Genomic DNA, 16,107 nt, shown 5'->3' with positions numbered 1-16,107 from the left:
ACAGGACAGACACGAAGACACCTGAGCAAGAGCCATCCAGGGCCCTGCAGACGATGCAGCAGCTGGGGTACACGGACCCTCAGCCATTCCGTGATCCCATATTCATCAATCAGGTTTGTACCAGGAATTTTACCATAATGAAATAAATAAAAAGCTTATTTTCCCCCTCTTCGTGTTTGCATTGAATAATTTAAAGTCTTCTCTCTTTCTGAGAAATTGTAAGCATTCAAGAGTTTTGTTTTTTTTTTTCCCAGTTGTGAAGGAAAATTGAGTGCACCCTGGGCAGGGCTGCCCTTAAAAAAAAGCAGTCCTATCAGCTAACCAGAGTTTGCTGTGAAACTAATAAATCATTTAAGCTGAGTTCTAGAAAGCAGCATTTCAGTGCAGTATTATTTCATATTTTTGTTACTTAGATGATGATCCATACACTTGCAAAATCTTAGGCCGCAAGCCTTCTGTGGAGCAGCCAGAACTGACACAAGCTGGGCTAAGCAATAAAGCCTCATAACCAAACCTGGGGTTTTAACCCTGAATTAGATGCAAAAAGTGAGAATTTCCTTCAAATTCACATTAGCAGGAGTGTCCTATGCAGGAGATGGTAAGATCACAAAATGGGAACAGCAGTTATGGAACTGTTGCTCAGACCCCACTGCTGCAAAAGCCAGGGCAGGAACACAGAAGCTTAAGTGGTTAGGGGGAAAAAAAATAAAAAATGTTACTTTTGAGGAGGGTTAAACAACCTGTTAGGTTACAGAGGGGTCAGTCTTCACCGGGTGTTTTTCAGACGTGGTTAAGGTGAAGGTGTCAGACACGTCGGTGCGTACCTAGCTGGCTTTGTGGCGGGCGCTGTGCACTCATGCACGCGGCGCAGGGCCCCGTGGCTGCCTGACCTTCTGAGGTCTGAGCTTTCTTTTCTAAACACGAAGGCTGGAGGAGTTCAGGCCCCCGCCGGGCAAACCAGCAGGTGACTTGGCTGCTCCTCGGAGCTCCGAGCAGCCTTTTGATAGCTCTTTTTTCTAAGTAGCCAAGGCAGCCCGTGATTGACAATTCCCTATCACATCAAGCACGCTACCTTAAAAATGAAGTACTCAGAAGGATCCACTGGGGAAATAAAGGCAAAGCACTGAGAAGGCAACAGCAACTAAACCTGGAAGTACTGTCCTCGGAAAGAAACCTCGAACTGCCCAGCTGGGCGAGGATGCTCGTCCCATCAGCATCTAGAAATACACGCAGCTACTTTTGTTTAGAGCATTAATAAAAAGAAGTACTTAATAAAGCGCTGAGGACAGAGAAATAGGGAGGGAAGGCTTGACGTTTCCAAGCTTATTTTCACAGCAGTATGAAAGGAAATGAGGTAGAGTCAGAGCTAATTCTCCTTATATAATTTCACAAGGAATGATTAGTTCTGCCCCAACAGTAACAGCTTTCCAGAGGGTCCTGCTTGTCGCAAAGATTGCATGCAGATGCTCCAAGTGTAGCTCCTCCGGTCTCTGCTGACAGCCGACTTAAAAGGACAACATAATCTTCATTTTACTACGGAATGAAATTCACAGCGTGAACAGTGAAGTAATGTCACAGCTACCATGAAGCCGTAGTCGCGTTGGGGGCTGCGACTTTTAGAAGTTTAATCATGAAACAGACTCACGAAAAGCAACGTAGGGAGCGGCTCCCTGCTCCAGCGATGTGGTACTTACGGACATCAACGGGCAGCAGTGTCAGCTGTGTTCCCACAAGGAGAATATGGCATGGAGAAGCATTCATGGCACATGCCTTTGCAGATTATTTTGTTTTAAGGCACGTTTTCAGCCTTCCCTGTGCTGAACACACCTCTTGTAAGGCTGGCAGCGAAGCGCTGCACATGCATGGGACTGCAGAAGGTGCTGGACATCTCCAAGGCACCTGGGTGAAATACCAATTACTGGCAATTCATCCCAGTTAGGCCAAAAAAAAAAAGAAAACCCACCTGTAAGAGCCTAAACTCAGCCCAACAGTGCCCACACCACACTGACAGCACTAACACTCTCTGTGCAACCTCGTAATAGGCGTTAGCACCTTCATAAAGCACTGGGGTGTTTTCTATGTAATCCTTGAACAGACACTACTACAAAACGCACATCCAATTCCAAAATTGCCACTACAAATTCCAGTTCAGCTACTGCTACTTCCTTAAAAAAATATATTGTTTTCAAATATATACAGATAATTATATAGTTTCTCAGGGAGGGAGAGAGTACCTTAATAAATTTAACCATCAACTAAAAACCTACATGGCTCGCTGGAACAGCCTGCCAAATATTAGAAAGACTTCAAATGTGTATATTTTGCACTTCTTAGCATGATCATTTGTTTTACAAAAGACCTACAGATTAAATACAAAGCACACTATTAGTTTTAGGCACAAGAAAGACCAATTTTGTATGCCTTGCCCGAAATAATGACTAATTAGGCCAGCGCTACCCTACAGTCATTTCCATAAATCCTGCCTCCACATTTAAATCACAAGCAAAAAGAAAACTGACTTAATGACAACAAAAGCATATTTCCTCTAAAAGTTTTAAGATCAGTAGAAGAAATTGCCCTCTAAGGCCAACAAGATGATATTGTTTATTTGGAGACTTTGAATTCATCTCCAACTTCACAAGGTTTTAAGCAGAAATTTACTGTATTGAAGAGCAATCCAGCAGGCAGACAAGGTGAACGGCCAACATTTCAACTGAGGGATCTCAGAACTGAGAACTTCCCAGGATTACTTACTGTGCAAAGTCTTCCTACAGCATGTTCCTTGCAAACACCTTGAGAATAACTAGAGAACAAGATATGCACTATGTCCAACTAATTTCTGATTTATTTTTCTGGTGTATTTGTATGTAAATTAAGCATCAAGGCAAAAAGATTCACTGGAAATGATGCTGAACATCAGCTGGAATGAGGATCTGTACTTCATTAGAAGATTTTGATTTTTAAGTGACAGAAATTATGGTGCTTCTGGGAAAGCACTTGTTTAACTACACGTACCAGGGAGCAGATTTCTAAAAAACACCTTATTTTCACAATGCAACGTGGACACTATTTGTGCTTTATTTACAAAGTTGCGAGTCGGTAAAGAAACCACTAACAGAATCAAGACCTACATCATCCAATAATCCAGAGTAATGTAATTCATAACTTTGAGGCTTATTTTTCCAAACCTGTCCAATTGGAAAGGATAGGAAGAAGATGTTTTCTTACAACTGACCCGAGAAGTTGAGCTATTTTCACTGCTCTTTCTCCCAAATATTCTGCCACTAGTCACGTACCACCACTGCTTTACCTGATCACTCCACTCCAAATTTTCGGCATTTATACACATTTATTCTTGTACATCTGCACCAAACTTTGTGATATTCTTCAAGTTCTTCCACGCAGACACTTCAAAACAGTTAAGTTTCTCTTATATGTGTTTTATTAGGCCTTGCAAGTAGGAACCACAAGTCTCCATTCTCTGAAGGCAAAACTTCTCTTTGTCTTTTCAGATTGAGAAAAATAACCAAGAGCTACAGCGAGATCTTCATCCTTCATTCCAACACACTTGACCACGGAATCCTGCCAGTGTGAGTAATGCCCATCATGGACCATCAATTCAGTAAATCTTCCATCCCAAAGAGGAATAAAAGACTGCATCATATTAAATCTGAATCCAACTAGTTAGGCGTGAACGCAAGGGGTTTTTTTTCCCCCCCAAATGACAGCTCCTAATAATGATTAGGAAAGGAATCTTGCACTCTGGATGAGTAAATCTAAAGCACAGCAATTATAAGCTTCATATGCAACCACAAAATGAATGGGATTTTATTCATCAAGACGGTGATCACTGAGTTTTCTGTTGCCAAAAGGCATGGCCAACGTAACCTTTTTGCAGACCACTGCTGTAACCCTTGGGGGAAAACATTTCCCCCATAGCTGTGGTAGCATCGTGCTTCCAGCACTGAGCTTCATCAACACGGTCACCTGTTGCACAGAACAGCATCTGAAATAATCCTGGAAAAAAGCTGGTAAAACCACAGTGGTGCACTCTTGCATAGACGATACTTAAATATGTTTTCAGATTTAAAATCGATTAAATTCCTTTTTTCTGTTTTCCAGCCTAGCATTCATTCTTTAACAATTCAGGAAAACTAAGGCATGCAGATGCTATTAAATCTAGATGTATCTGAACTGCCAGTGACAGAGGTTTTGCTAATCATATTCGTATTAATTTTCACATTTATGGTTAATATGTATAAATATGTACACATCTATATCGAAGTTTCTTTCATAGCATAGGCTTACCTTGGGATTTAAAAGTCTCTACTGTTTGTGTCCTTCCTGTGCCCTATCTCTAAGAAATGACAATTCAGGGGGAGCAAACCAAACCACATTCAGCAGCTGGCCTTGCCTGTTTCCCTCCAAGGCCTGCATTTTGACATTAATTTCACATATTCCTTTGTTAATTTTAGATATTGCTTCACTTCTCACTCAGACATCAAAGAGCTGCACATACCCAAAACACCAGCGACCTGAAGTAATGGCTTCCCTACTTACTGTCATTTATAAATTGAACCGTGATTACTTGCCTACAGCAAACACCGCAGCTCAACAGCAGAGCATCTACACATGCTCCCATACATATATATGGCCCAGGATTTATGGCAACAGACTGCTTGAAGATGTGGTTCTCAGATTTCGATTTCATATTCTCTGTCTGGTGCTTCACACATTTATTTTTACTTTCACATCCAACGTGCAGTAGCACGGACAGGTGTGTGTTAAAGCCATACCATGCCACGCACCCTTCCAGCACCAAGGCAGGCAGCTCTCAGGAGCCGCCTCAACCTTTCTGCTGCCCAAAATCCGGAAGATTTTCCTGCTTTACAAACTCAGTAGAGGACATTTCTCACATACAAATGGAGAAAAACCAACCCTGGTAGCTAATGTGCTCCTAAAATACAGCAGACAGCTGCATGGCTTCCTAAGAACCTTGCACATATATCTACAGTTTGTTCTTTTTTTTTTTAAACTTGCAGCATTACCAAGTTATCCAACTAATCTGAACTGAACAAGATACCTGCTCCTTCCAAGTTTTCAGATCATTTGGTTCTGTTACTTCTCTCGCTACATAATGGCTCGCGATCAGCCGTATGCATAAACACTCAACAGACCAGACAACATTAAGGCCCCATTATTTATCCCAATATCACCAGAATCTAACCTCGGAATATTTTCTTGGAGCATTTTCTCACAACAGAACACAACTCTGTTCACACAGGAATAAATGTTTGCATTTAACAGGCGAGCTCCTTCTGAACACATAATTTGGGATCCAACAGAAACAGCACTTCTTGAACTCAATTATTTAACCCGTTGACAACTCAAGTCTTCGGACAAGACCTCCTCTTTGCAACTGAAAGAGATGAGACACGAGAATATTCCACACTAAGTATTTGCTCATCGACTGCTGCAACAGCAAGGCCTTATCTCCAGGGATCTCCCAAGCTGGACTATGTAGCACTGTGTTGTATAAACACACTCTGACCTTGCGAAGCCAAACAATGCTGTGTACCAGTCTTTTTCTGTTGTTTTTAATAATTTACATTCCAGGTGCATGCAGCAACAGTAAGGAATTTCAAGACAGCAAATGCTGCTAAAGCCATCCCTACATCAGGAAGAGCTTGGTATGACCGCAGTCGTTCAGCTCCTGCAGGCTCCACGAGCCCCAAGTGAAACCAAATCTATTGGTCAAGGGCTTTTTTGATGGGAGAAATGTCTATCTAGGTATTTTGCCCACACAGGATTTTGTTCAGATACTGTAAACCCTCCCAGCTCTGATGGAAGTTACAGAATAACACAAGTCCACAGTGTAGACAGGACCAGAGGCCCGAAGAGCTCAATGTACTTGGCTCTTCTTTTAGCTACGGTCAATGTCTATAACAGCAGCCGCAGAGTGAAGAAAACATTTATAACAAGCTAAAACAGGAACTTTTTTGTTTTCATATTCTCAAATTTTATTGAGCAGAAATGTTTGAGGATCGTTTATTACTTTTACCGGCCACTCTAGAATGGGCCTACAGCCAAGCAGGTCTTTGAAATATGTCTCTATTTTGGTTTTAAAACAACTTTAAGGAAGTTGTATAACTTTTACACTGGAGTCTAAGTGACTGAGCAGCATAAATGACGTGTTTTGGCTGCACCTTAGGTACTCGGGAAGCTCTGAGCGTGACGACACATCAGTGCTAGTTGCAGTTGGTAGTGCAAGGAGATGAGCTGGGTTAGTTAACAGGCACATGGACCTGGGGTCTCAGCCTGCTGACTGACACAACCGCAGCAGTGTCTGCAGAGCACATCCGATGCTGAGCCTGCTGAACTCTGCTTTGTGTCGGGTTTAGGCTCTTGGTCACTTCTTACTCACATTACCTCACCCCTTACCTCTTGCTCATTATTTTCTTCTCTGAAACTTTGATGCAATTGTTTTCCCTTTCCGTCCAGCTCACCCCTTCCCAAAGACACTGCAATTCAGGAGATGTTTCCTCATATTGCATTAAGACAAGCACAATCTGCCAATAGTTTGTGTCATTCTTGCCTCTCCAGGGCTTTACTGCACTACTTTAAAGGCAATAATTGACAACAGCCCTAAAAACACTACTGAATTACAGTTCAAACTGTGCGTCTATCAGCAGTGGGATGAATTTCATACTGTGCCTGTAAAGCACCGATGTCTTGAGCTGGACAGCAGGGCTGTCCCCTGGGCTCTACCATTCCTCTCTACTGGCCAACCAAAACTTAGGCTGGCAAACTGTTCAGAAAGTTTGTAAAGACTGAGCTATGGCAGCAGTGAGAACGATCCTCACCTTTTTCACATGCTGTATGCATATGAATAAAAAAATAAAAGATTTAAAAAGCTGTTCTTAATTGATTTATCTGATCCTGATTCATAGCTTGTAAACTTATGTCAGAAAGTACTCTTCCAATGCATTTTAACTCTGCCTGGACTTCTTAGAAGTGGGGAAAAAAAAAAGATGAAGCAAGAAGAATACACTCTACATTAGGTCTTGAAAGCTCCAATTAAAATTCAATATTGTACTTTGTATGGAGGCTCTTTACATGAAAACCCTGTCATGGTTAAGATTTAAGGTTAACCAGGTTAATAGAGTCCAATAAAATAGCTCTATTTAATTATGCCAAACCATTGTTATAAGCCACACTAAAACCCGCTACTCATCTTTACCTGACTATTGTGCTGAACTCTGAATCACAGGAACGGGCATCAAATTCTCAGGAACCAGAAAATCCTACCACAAAGCAAGCCTCTCCTACAGGAGCTGCTCCTCTTTCCAACTCTTGCCCCCTACTTCTTGGAAAAAAAAGGAAGAAAAAAGTGCATGCATTTGCACCTCAAATGGTTTCTTTTCCCCCCAGCCTGCTACTCCGAGCATCACACAGTCATGTGTTAAAAGATTTGTGCAGACCTGCCAAGTCTCATTGAGCCCAGACACTTTCCCCAAGTTGGGACTCGTTCGCAAAGTGCATTTAAGCAGCTCTTCTACTCTGAGGTGTTCCGTCACATGACGTTTTTAAGCCTAAAAAGGGGGAAAAAAAAATCCAAAAATCTACACATTTTGCACAACTGAAGCCTTTTTTTCTGCCTCGTTCTGCAAAGCGTGACACCGGGTCAGCGTAGGTCGCCCCTGATGGCTCTCGCTCCGTTTCCCATATTAATGTTTTAATGGCGTTACAGTGACACCGGGATGGAAACCGGGTGCAAGCCTCGCAGCTCGCTCCACACAGGCTCACAAAAATGAGACAGCCCCTTCTCCGCACCCTCATTTTTAAAATAAAAACCTGTATTTATCGGGAAACGCTGCCAGGAGCGGGGCCGGGACCCCGCCGCCCTGAGGGCCGGGCCCCGCGGCTCCCTCACGGCCCCGGCCCCGGGTGAGGCAGCTGCGGGCGGCCATGTTAGGGCCGCCGGGGAGGCGGCACCCCAATACACGGACAGACGGACAGAGAAACACCCAGACAGACACACAGACACCCCCCTCCTGCTGCCCCCTCTTCGGAGCCATCTTAGGGCGCCCCCGGCAGCGCCTCCCGCGCGGCCGCGCAGCCATGTCAGGCGGCCCGGCCGCCTCTCCTCCCTCCTTCCCTTCTTCTTCCTCCTTCCCTCCCTCCTTCTCTCCCTCCTTCCTTCCTTTCCCCCCCGCCGAGCCGGCTCCGGGGCCGGGCCCCCCGCTCCTCCCGCGGCCCCTGCCGGCCCTCTTCCCCCCCCCCTCCACCCCCGGGCCGAGCGCCCGCCCCGCCGCGCTGACCCCTTCCCTCCCGCCCGCCTCGCTCGGGCGGCCCCGCTGCTTACCCCACCCCGAGGGAGCTCACCTCCTCCTCCTCCTGCTTCCTCCTCCTCCTTTCTCCTCCTCCTCCTCCTCGCTGCCGCCTGGAGACCGCCGGCCCCGCCGCCGTGCCGGCCCCTCCCTCGCAGCAGAGCCGGCCTCCCCCTGCCGCCCGCCGGGCCCCCTCCTTCCTCCGCCGCCATCGCCCCGGGGCAGCCCCGGGTGGCTGAGGGGGAGCCGCTCTGAGGGGGTTTAAGGACGGAGCCGCTGTGGTGTTGGGGGAACTGCCCCGATCCCCCTCGTCCTGAGGGCCCCCCGGGGATGGCCGGTCCCCAAAGTGGGCTGCTGGTGCTGGGGGACACGGGGAGAACGTGAGGGAATTAATTAGTGGTCACCCGGCCAGCAGCAGGGCGCTTCGGATGTGTGGGGGAAACAGCAAGGGAAACAGCTGAGGGGATTGGAATTGTGCAGTCATTAAGGTTGGGAAAGACTTCCAAAATCATCTGGTCCAACCACCCCCCTACCTACCACCAGTGTCACCCACTAAACCGTGTCCCTAAGCACCACATCAAACCTTTCAAAGAGAGGGGAAAACTGCAAGGATGCCCTCATGGCACAAACACAAGGAGCAAACAGAAAGTCAGGCACCTTATCATTTATATATGACTAAAAGCTGTGTTCTTTTCCTTCATAAATCAAGCTTTTCAGGTGCGGTAACTCCGGTGGGATAGCGGGCAGGTGTTGCTGTTACATCCTGTTTTGTAAGCCCTGCGCTCTGGCCAAAGTGAATAACAAGCCTCTCAAGCAAAACTTTTTGGAGGAGGAATGTTTGTCACGCTGAGTCAGTTGAGCATAGTGTTATCTTTGGTATGTAGATGTAAACTTTTTAATAGGAAGTCAAAATGAGTAACATCTAATGGACTGATAAAGCAAAATTTCCAAAGAGTGCAACTGTGAGAAAAGTCAAGAACAGCAGCTTGAGGGATTATATTTTTTTCCTACATGTGCTAATCAGTTACTATACGAGTGATGAGAAGGCTGATTTGCATGAGAAATACCCTTGCAATAAGAAGCATTTTGTTTCACAATTTTCTAGGTTCAAAAAGCCTAATAAAGTTACTTTTCAATAGTTTTCCGCTCTCATCCACCTCTGAAATTCTTGATACTATCAAGCTATGGAAAGGCCAAAATACTTTTTTACTTTTTTTTTTTTTAACTAGGCAGAAACTGTAAGATCTGAAAGGCTTTTAATATTTTTCACCCAGATTATAAATATTTTTATAAATAAAAGGCTTCATCTTTCAGCTGGTGTCACACAGAGTGAGAAATGAGGAGAGCTCCAGTCCAGCTGAATGATTTGTCCCCAGCATGTGCTGGAACGCAGACAAACAGGATGTTTTATCCCCAATTTATGGATAGAAAAATTGAGGCGAGGAAGTGGAGGCATTCATTTTTAAAGTGTAGAAGTGCTAATTTGTAAGCAGGCAATTTAGGCTTGATTTTTTTTTCCTTTTTTTTTTTTTTTTTCTAGGAAAAGCACCGTGTATATACAGTTCCCATTGAAATTAAACTTAAGGCACCCAAGCAGAAAGACTTTGGCCATACTCTTTCGGGGTCCCGCAGCCCTAATCCCATGTTCTAATTGGCGAGTAATCTGTGGACAGATATTGTAACAGTTCCTTTAGAATATTTTTCTACTTCTCACTCATTTGCATACTAATGGCATAAAAATAGGCACTTCCTGCCAGTAATTAGTTGGAGCCCAGAATTTAAAGAAAGAAAAAGACCACAGCATTATGGTAGACGGATGGTACTGAGGAAGCTGCAAAAAAGAGTCACTTCTCTTGCGCTCAGAGAGTGCCTTTAATTTAGAGTTCAAGGCTGGCAACTCCGTTACCTCTGTGTGACAGGGATTAACTGTTTGCTTGGCCTAATAACTTTGCCTCTAATGAGCCCCTCAGTAACTTTTTTCAGCGCAAATCACTCTATCTGTCCTACACCCAGTCTTGCTGCTGTAAAGGTTTTTCTTTTTTTTTTTTCTTTCCCCTTTTTCCCAGCAAGAATAATGCTCGCAGTGAAGCCTGCTCCATGAGCGCTGCTCCGTGTGAAGCACCACCACTCAGACCAGCATCGCGGCTGCTCCGGGAGTTTTGACCTAATGAGGCACTGTGCAACTCACAGCCTTGCGAAGCCATGTGAAGCTCTGGGTTCAGCTGCTTTAAAATAGGCTGTTAAGCGCTGGAGAGCTTCAGGTATTTATACTGCATTATATATGTGTATAATTTCTCACATGGAGATGACAGACTTGAGTACAGACCAGGTTGGTGATGGATAGACATTTTCACCATATGGTAGCAACATAGGTAGCTTTTCTTTAACGTGTGAGTGTTCTCAGTCAAATATGTAGCGGAAGAGTTTTCTCTTGCAGAAATTTCTCCACGGCTGCTTTACTGGTGGTGTGTCTAGGAAGGTGAAATATGGAAGCGTGGAGTTACCCATCCAACCCTGAGAAACGGCGATAACTTCGATGAGACAGGGAAAGTTTATTTTCCTCCTTCCATTCCCCCAACTTCTCTGGAGATAAATATTATAGATTACATTCTCCAGGGCTATCGAGCTGACACCTTCAGTGAAGAATTAAATAGAGAAACTCTTCCCATGGTATTACTTACAAGAAATTTCAGCAATTACTGTTTGCTGTCTACGATCGGACAATACTGATCTCCAGTGATGCAATTTAAAAGCTCATGAGATGAAGCTACAGTTAATTACATACCTTTAACTTATTTACCTATTTCAATAGCAAGGTAATTACTATTGTATTAATCTTTCTAATATATTGACTGTAACTATTAGTTTCTTTACAGCTGCTGCTCTCAAAGAACTGCAGGATAAACCCAGTGAATGAGGTTTGTACTGCTAAAAGTTATGATCGGCACTGCAGCTGCAAACGTTTGGTCCCCTTGGTGGGATCCAGAATGAAAGCTAGGTAGTCAGGCCCTGTAGGGAATGCACCTCCTCTTTGCCGACATGAAATACGGACCTCAATTACATCAATGCAATCTTTGCATCAACATAAGTGTGGTCACCCAAGCAGTTGTGAGGGAGTGGCAATGTCAGAAAACTGGGTGACTCTTTACGTGACCTGTGACAGTGCATGAAAGACTGTAATATGGACAGCGACTGAGTCAAGGCTGTGGGAAAGCTCCTTCATCCCTTCCAGATTCACCACGTAGAAGCCTTTTATAGCTGTTGCTTCTCTGAGCAAGCTACGTTGTGCATCATTGCCTAATGGGTAAAGCACTTTGCAAAGAAGAGGGAGATTTCAGTTGAAAATCATTCTCCACTCGGTGGGAATCAAAATTCTCTCCCTGTCTAGTGACCGGCCATTCTGCCTGGGTCAAGAGGTGGACAAAAGAAGGAAACTTTCACACAGACTGAAGCTGAGCTAGCGAAAATAAGCCTCAATCTACACCACCGTGCTCAGGGCACTCAGGAGGGAGCATGCCTTCGATTTCAGACTCCACTAGAAAAGTCTTTTCCACCTTTCTTACACCTTTTAATTTCGTTTTCCCTGTATCCATCCCACTTTGTTGCTAATCTGAATGTCAAGTGTGTATGAAGCTCTGTATATTACATTGTGCTGAACTAACAAATGAAATTGTGTCACATGCTTCTTATCTTTAAAAGCAAACCTTGCAAAGCTTGTATCCACTCTGCCAGCAGAGCTATATTACCAGAAAGTATTTTCTTGAAAACTTTGAGACTCTAGCTTATTAAAACAGATCCTTAGGATGACTGGGTCTATTCCATTAGTAGATTTATAAAGTGTACAGACTGGGTAAACAACAGTGACAGCTTGGGGAAGTGTATGCACCTGTTTATTAAAAAGACGTTAACAAGGGCAAATCTAAAATAAGAACATGTACCACAACCCAATTTTCAGCAAATTTTTATGCATGCCTACACTTAAGGTTACCAATGTTATTGGCAATTTCTCTCTCTCTTTTCTTTCTCAGGAGTACACAGCAACTGATGAGCATGGAGCATCTGTGGCAAAGGAAAAAAACACCGTCTTCAAATTTTGAGGAGCAAACATGACCCTTTCTGTTTCTACTGCTTCCCACCCACATTGAGTTAGTGTGAGAGAAGGAGAAAATCGAGAAAAGCAGAGATTTTCTTTGCATGGGAGGACTGAAGAATGTATTGTTTTCTCAATCACGAGCAAGCCCTTTCATCACCACTTTTGCTCTACATTCTAAGTGACAGAGAGGTTTTTTATATTTTACTTGTATAACTTAGAAGAGGTCATATTTGTAAAAGTCCTTCTGCAGACGTGAGTCTTCTCTTTGGGTGTATGCAAATGCTACAGCACACATGCAGTTTGTAATTTGCCGATAGGTATAAGCATATGCAAAATGGAGATTAAATGTGTATATGCAAGTCTGCAAAATTAATCAACCACGAATGTACAGAACTACAAATGCTTTCTGAAATTTGGCTCCAAAAAGATTTATGAATTAGCCTCCTATAGAAGCTTTCACTCATGGATGCCAAATACATTCCATTTTTATTATCAATTAATAATTTATAAGGTTCACATGGCAATATTCACCCAGAATAGCATTTTAAAAATATATCCCAATCTTGTAAGGACCTGTTGGTACTTATGCCTATTCACAATTGCTTTAGTGGTGCTTTTTATGAATATAAGATGCTGCCAGCCTGGAGCCCTTCCAGGATTAGATCTTAATCCCCAAAGATATGTAAGTGCTACCACCTCCTTTTTTCAGACTGAAAACTGGGAGGCGCATGGGTAAATGCATGCAAGTTTACACATAGTCAATAATGGACGAAGCAATCAAAATAGGCTGCAAACTTGTGAAGTGTATTTAAGAACAGTTAATGTCCCTTCTCGTAGTCCCCTTCGTGTCAGTAGTTGATCTGAATGTTAGCAGCAGACAAACCAAAGCCTGACTGCAAGTCTTGTGTTTCAGTGTATAACCAGATGAGCTAGCAGCGTACATACCAAAACCACATTTGATTCTTTCTGTTATCATAAATTGAAGCAAAAGGTGTTCAAATGATTCTCACAACATAAGAGGAAAAAAAAAAAAACCCACAGTGTTTCACTTCAGCATACCTTTCACTAGAGCTGGGTGCAATAGGATGTGATTATTTTCAGAACATTAAAAATATCTGCTACCTTCCTCCCATGCTAGGTAGAATAGTAGTCTGATGTATTTTTGCTTTGTAATTTTTTTAAATGAAAAATTCTGATTTAACCAAACCTCTTCAGAAGGAAGCTGACTGATATTATCTTACTTCCCTCTTTTCTTATTGTGGAATTGTTGAGAGAATGCCAGTTGTTGCTACTTGTCATCACAACTTTCTAGTCCATAATATTGCTTGTTAAAGACAATAAATATTAATCAGAAGACTGCTTAAAAACTGACCAGCATGCAGAATCCAAACGCGTAGGTAATCACACAATGACAATATAAATCTAGTTGTTCATTCATTACTTAATTGCAAACACACACATACGCAAATCGTGCCTTCTGAGAAACAATTCTGTTTTATTTGACTTCTCAATATTTATTCAGCAAAAGTTTTAAAGTTTTTTATTTCTCAGATACTCTGCTATAAGTGAATGAACACCTCTGTCGTTCAGGCGATTGCAGCAGAAGTCATTGACACGTGGTATTGGCAAAAGTAGGAAAGCCGGGGACTGCAGTATGAAATGAAATGCCAAGGCTGTTGATTGCTAAGATATTTCTGACACCACACAGAAGGCCTATTTTGTCCCACATGCGTGGTGTTAAAAGACTGCAAGGTGCTGTGCTTGCCTTTGAACTGGGCTAATGGATCCTGAGGACAGTGCTCCCAGCAACAGCCCATATTGAGGGATCTGCACAGGTTTCACAGCTGCACGGTGCTGAGTTGCTCTGCTAGGCATGAGCTAATGCACAGTTGATTTCTCTCTGGGGGGCACTTTGATTTGGGGTTTCAGAGGGGACTCTTTCACTATTCCTAATGATGTTTTTGGCTACAAAGCCTGGCAACGTTACAGCGTTGTTGTGGACTCTGCACAACTGAAACCAAAGAAATGTAGCCTCAAGAACTGCAGCAAAAGGCTTCATGCCACAGCTGCCCAGTACTCAAAAAGGTAAAGGTATAAGTACACACACACAAAAAAAAAATTAATAAGCTCTGCAAGCAGAGTAACAAAGCTGTTTGCTGGTATGGACAAAAGCTGCAGGAAAAAAAAAAAAAAAAAAGTGAAGAGGAAATGGGCTGTATTACTGTGAGTTGGCACAGAAATGAAAATACCAGCGTGCAATTTATGTATAGTAATTGTTCGCGAAGCATTCTTTTGGTTTTGATAGTGACTCATTGTGTTCTTTGTGACCTTTGATGTACAGGATGGGCTGCTAGAAGACAGAGGAAGCCACAGTAAGAATATAAAACTTTATTAACTTAAGATTTTGTTTTGTTTTGTGTTGCTTTATTGCTCGCTGATCATAGGTGATATCTCCATAAAAGACTGCCAGGGTAATTTACCTTGAGTCCTCATGGTTTTTGACTTCCCTCCCAGGCTTTTGCAGTTAAAAAACAGCTTTGATGGAGCTGAAAAATAGCTTTGGTTTTAAAGAGGAAATTTGTTAAACAATTGGTTGCTGACGTTGATTACTGACTGAGTTCTGAAAAATAAGATAACTGATTGAAATACTACTGTGGTGGTAGCGCAGGTAATGAGCAGTGATAGGCAGAGCACAGGACAGATAAAAAATTTATTGGGAGGATAGTCTTCTGAGTGAATATTTTATGTTTTAAAAAAATTACGAAAAAAGCCTTCCTTACAGTCATCAGGGTTGACACAGCAGACTCTTCAGCGCTGTTAAGTTCCATTATGTAAATCCACAGTGATGTAAGCCAGACACTGTCAAGTTTGATACGCCCCAAATTTGACCTAATTAGCCATTTGGTTGTTACTTTTTTCAAAGCTTGTGCAACTCGGCTCAGTTCAGGATATAGATGCTAATTGAACGCATAACCTACAGGTGTTAAAGAATTCCTACAAAAGAAGGTCTATCCTATTAGGAATGCAAGTCAAGGCTTAGGGTCATTGGTTCGGCTGGTGCAGATGGGAATAGAAATCCCATCTACAGCTCTCTCCACATCACTGTTTTATTTCCAGGAGTGAAATTCAAATCCAGAAGAGATCAATGCAATCTAATAGATACTTGCCAGCTGAAGCCACTCCAGCTTCAGTTGGTTTAATGGGGAAGGAACGCTTCCTTCCACTTCTGAAAAGCTCAGACTACGAGTTGCAAAGCCTAAAATGGCTTACCCTACCCCACAGTAACAAACGTACCCCTGTGCAATCACAGCTGAATTTCCTCTTGAATTCTCTTCTTTTCTTTCACCCACCGTCCCTCTTACAACTTGCTCATTGTACGTGACTGCCACTGCCCTGCTTGCTCCAGGTTTACCTCTCAAGCTTCGTGTCTCTGTGCAAGTGTCCACAAGCTTATCTGCTGTATGTTCAGGTCCGCCTCCTACCCAGATCGGCCACTTGACAAGCAGCAATACAAAAACCATTTCTCGTGACTACACCTTGGCCCAGATGCCTTCATGTAAATACTCTCTCTATCTCTTTTGCCATTTCCCTGCAATCCCCTAACCAAAATGAAACGAGATAAAAAGAGCTGCACAGCCTCTGAGCTTCCTGGCTTTTATCTTTTTATACCAAACCCTTTGTGTT

At 43.1% G+C, this 16,107-nt stretch overlaps 1 protein-coding gene and 1 long non-coding RNA gene across 22 annotated transcripts in view; one reads left to right on the top strand and one right to left on the bottom strand.

The window, feature by feature from the left end:
* The window catches only part of GTDC1 (glycosyltransferase like domain containing 1), a 182,132-nt gene extending 173,131 nt beyond the window's left edge, over positions 1-9,001 (bottom strand). For 3 of the 21 annotated variants that reach the window (XM_068687056.1, XM_068687075.1, XM_068687054.1), the window contains exon 1: positions 8,366-8,382. Coding sequence is in view for 2 of the 21 variants with exons in the window: in XM_068687046.1 (XP_068543147.1) it covers positions 8,366-8,690; positions 8,914-8,951 (363 nt within the window). In the remaining 19 variants the exon portion in view is untranslated. The other 18 variants (XM_068687047.1, XM_068687050.1, XM_068687052.1 and 15 more) reach the window with 11 other exon arrangements.
* A 49-nt stretch (positions 9,002-9,050) lies between these two features.
* LOC137858801 (uncharacterized) lies at positions 9,051-14,477 on the top strand. Its single transcript, XR_011098011.1, has 3 exons — positions 9,051-9,206; positions 10,397-10,591; positions 12,359-14,477. It is a non-coding gene; the product is annotated as an uncharacterized lncRNA (long non-coding RNA).
* Positions 14,478-16,107: the final 1,630 nt, after the last annotated feature.

The sequence above is a fragment of the Anas acuta genome, chromosome 6 (assembly GCF_963932015.1).
Source record: "Anas acuta chromosome 6, bAnaAcu1.1, whole genome shotgun sequence".
In the NCBI taxonomy this organism is placed as follows: domain Eukaryota; kingdom Metazoa; phylum Chordata; class Aves; order Anseriformes; family Anatidae; genus Anas; species Anas acuta.
This window is presented reverse-complemented; position numbering and strand designations above follow the sequence as displayed.